Source organism: Drosophila novamexicana, unplaced genomic scaffold, assembly GCF_003285875.2.
Source record: "Drosophila novamexicana strain 15010-1031.04,08,12 unplaced genomic scaffold, DnovRS2.1 tig00001151-arrow-arrow-pilon, whole genome shotgun sequence".
NCBI lineage: Eukaryota > Metazoa > Arthropoda > Insecta > Diptera > Drosophilidae > Drosophila > Drosophila novamexicana.
Window position 1 is genome coordinate 391,986 of NW_020824842.1, and position 2,731 is coordinate 394,716.

The following is a 2,731-nucleotide window of genomic DNA, read 5'->3' on the forward strand; positions in this document are numbered from 1 at the left end:
AATGGAGGTGCTCGATTGATGATGAGGCAAGAAAATCGCCGCCACTTTATGTTGCATAATATATTGACTTCCCCAAGAAGGCAGCGCTGCCTGCCCTGATGGCGAACGGGGCGAATGTAACTTCCAAAAAGCAGTTATTTAAGGGAAAGGAGGGGTGGGTAGCGGGTGGGCGTTGCGGGGCAATTGGCAAACATTCTAAAAGTTATTTTGGCAGCTGCTCTTTGTGGACGTAATGTACAAAGTCGTACATACATTTGAGTGCTGTTCCGTTGCTGTTATTGTTATTGTATATTATTATTATTATTATGATTATTGTTATTGTTTTTGCATTTTAAAGCAAATGGACTTTTATGCGTTTTCTCTGTATGTGTCTGGGACTCTCTCTCTCTCTCTCTCTCTCTCTCTCTCTCTCTCTCTCTCTCTCTCTCTCTCTCTCTCTCTCTCTCTCTCTCTCTCTCTCTCTCTCTCTCTCTCTCTGTGTGTGTGTGTGTGTGTGTGTGTGTGTGTGTGTGTGTGTGTGTGTGTGTGTGTGTGTGTGTGTGTGTGTGTGTGTATGCCTAAAATTAGCCCACAATGATTTTGCCAGCCTTTGGCTGAACAATTTGATGCTTCTTTAACTGCCTGTCCGTCGCCCATCAATTTTACTTACTGTACAGGCAGGCCTCTGAGCATTCGCGCGCATAAAAATACAAATTTCCGCATAAATTACCAGCTCAACGATTTTTGATGGGCTTTCTTCTTCTAGTTGCTGCTGCTCTTGTTGTTCTTGTTGTTGTTGTTGGTTTTGCTTATGTGTAAACATAATTGATGCGTTTACGTACACATATACACACATATACATATATATAAGTATGTATGTATGTATGTGTGTGTGTAACTTGTTTGTATGTATATAGAAAAGTGCTCTTCATAGCACCAAAGATTTGATACCCTTGCAGACTAATTTGGCAAAGTTTCTTTTATGGCCGCTAGACAATTTACATAATAAATTATTTATGATTCTCATGACCCAATTTGGTTGATTCTTATAAAATTATAAATTAATTAAAACTACAGCCATACCATAAATAACCCATCGTTATCCTCTTCAAACTATTTTCTTTAAATGTTTAAATTTAAATAACCTACGGATAGCTTAGGCTAAAGAAGCTTGGAACATACTGGACGCAGGCACCTAAAAGGGTATACAAATTAGACTGTCGTACAATTCGGCAAACTTTAAAATGTGTGTGTGTTTTGTTTTTTTTTAATAAAGTGACCGTGGAGGACAGATAGAGTGGAAAAAAGCAGCAGCTCAGCAGCGATAAGGCTATGAAATATGACGGCCAAAAAGGGCTTACAAAGCGGGCTACATTTATATCCAGGCCAGGCAAGCCCAGCAGCATCTAGCCTTGCATTGTCAGCTGTGACGTCATGCGTGGAGTGACCTATATACTCATATACAACCCATACACACAAGTAATTATGAATTCAGCTATATCTTGCATTCAATCATAATGACGATTCACATATGCTCCGCTTTAAAGACCTAAATTGAAGCCAGCTCTCAGCTAAAGTCGAGCATTCATGATTAGCGCTGACCCCTAACCTTGAAGCGGCTGATAAGCCGCAACATTAGAAATGTGAAACTACGCATTGAGACGTTGATAATGATGCGAATTTTAGCTTAGCTTATGCCCCGAGGCAGTCGCGTTCCAAATACCCAACGTCAAAGACGTGCAAATACATTGGTGCTCTGCCAAAATGAAACTATTGCCAAAACTGATGCTGTGCCTGGGCCTTTGCCTCTGCGTCTGGCCAAAGGGTGGCCAGGCGTGGCGTTTGCAGCAGCGGCGCGAGGCCAGTGCGGCACCGGAGCCGGTGCCGAATGCGGAATTGGATGCGGATAACTTTGACGACGATGTGTCGGATGAGTCCGAGCTGCCGGAAAAGTTTGTGTCGGATGCCACAACCACAATGAAGCCGCTGGGCATTGTTTCCATCAAGTCGCGGGCAATTGCCATGGATCGAGCCCTGTGCCAGGAGCAGTCACGCTATCATCCGCACTATCCCAAGTGTCATCAGTACTGCAAGAAGCTTGAGCACTGGATTGGCCAGTGCTGGCGCGAAAGCTGCCACTGCATCTCCTAAGGCGTCACCAGCCACCGGCCACAGCTGCAACTTCAGCCCAAAACTTTGTACTTACATAATTATAAGATTTGTTTCACTAACTTCTAATTACTCACACTTATCTCTGTTTGCACTTGGCTTTTGCACTTGTTACTCACACTTATCTTTGTTTGCACTTTCACTTGGCCATAATTGATTTATGCCTTTGGAACTTCGATATTCAAGATGTGCTTAAATAATTTGCAACGCATGAACTCGTTTCATGCAGATGAACTTCATTTTCGTGTGCCTGATTAAAAAGTTTTTAACCATTTTTTGTACTCTTGGTGAATTTTTATCTCATTTTTGAGCTCGTTTTTATCTTTAGTTCATATTAACTAGTGGATATTAAGTTGAGCTTTGGTTCCGTTCCATGCCCCGCTTAAAACTATTTCAATAACGGCTCACTCAAAGTTCCTCAAATATTAAAATGGTAAAATCATACTTTTCGAAAAGTCTTAATTCAAAATATTAAATTTAAAGGAAGAGCCAGCACTAAAGTATTTGCGGCTTCCAATACTTGCAGTACAAAGGGCAATAATAAAGAAAAAAAAGGGTTTCATTAAAGATGTAAGATAAATCC

At 41.3% G+C, this 2,731-nt stretch overlaps 1 protein-coding gene across 1 annotated transcript; it reads left to right on the plus strand.

Annotated features, from left to right (window-relative positions):
• Positions 1-1,706: 1,706 nt before the first annotated feature.
• On the plus strand, positions 1,707-2,429 carry LOC115766415. Its single transcript, XM_030710336.1, has one exon. It carries the CDS (start codon positions 1,744-1,746, stop codon positions 2,128-2,130), a length of 387 nt encoding a protein of 128 aa, XP_030566196.1. The 5' UTR covers positions 1,707-1,743; the 3' UTR covers positions 2,131-2,429.
• The last annotated feature ends 302 nt before the right edge of the window (positions 2,430-2,731 follow it).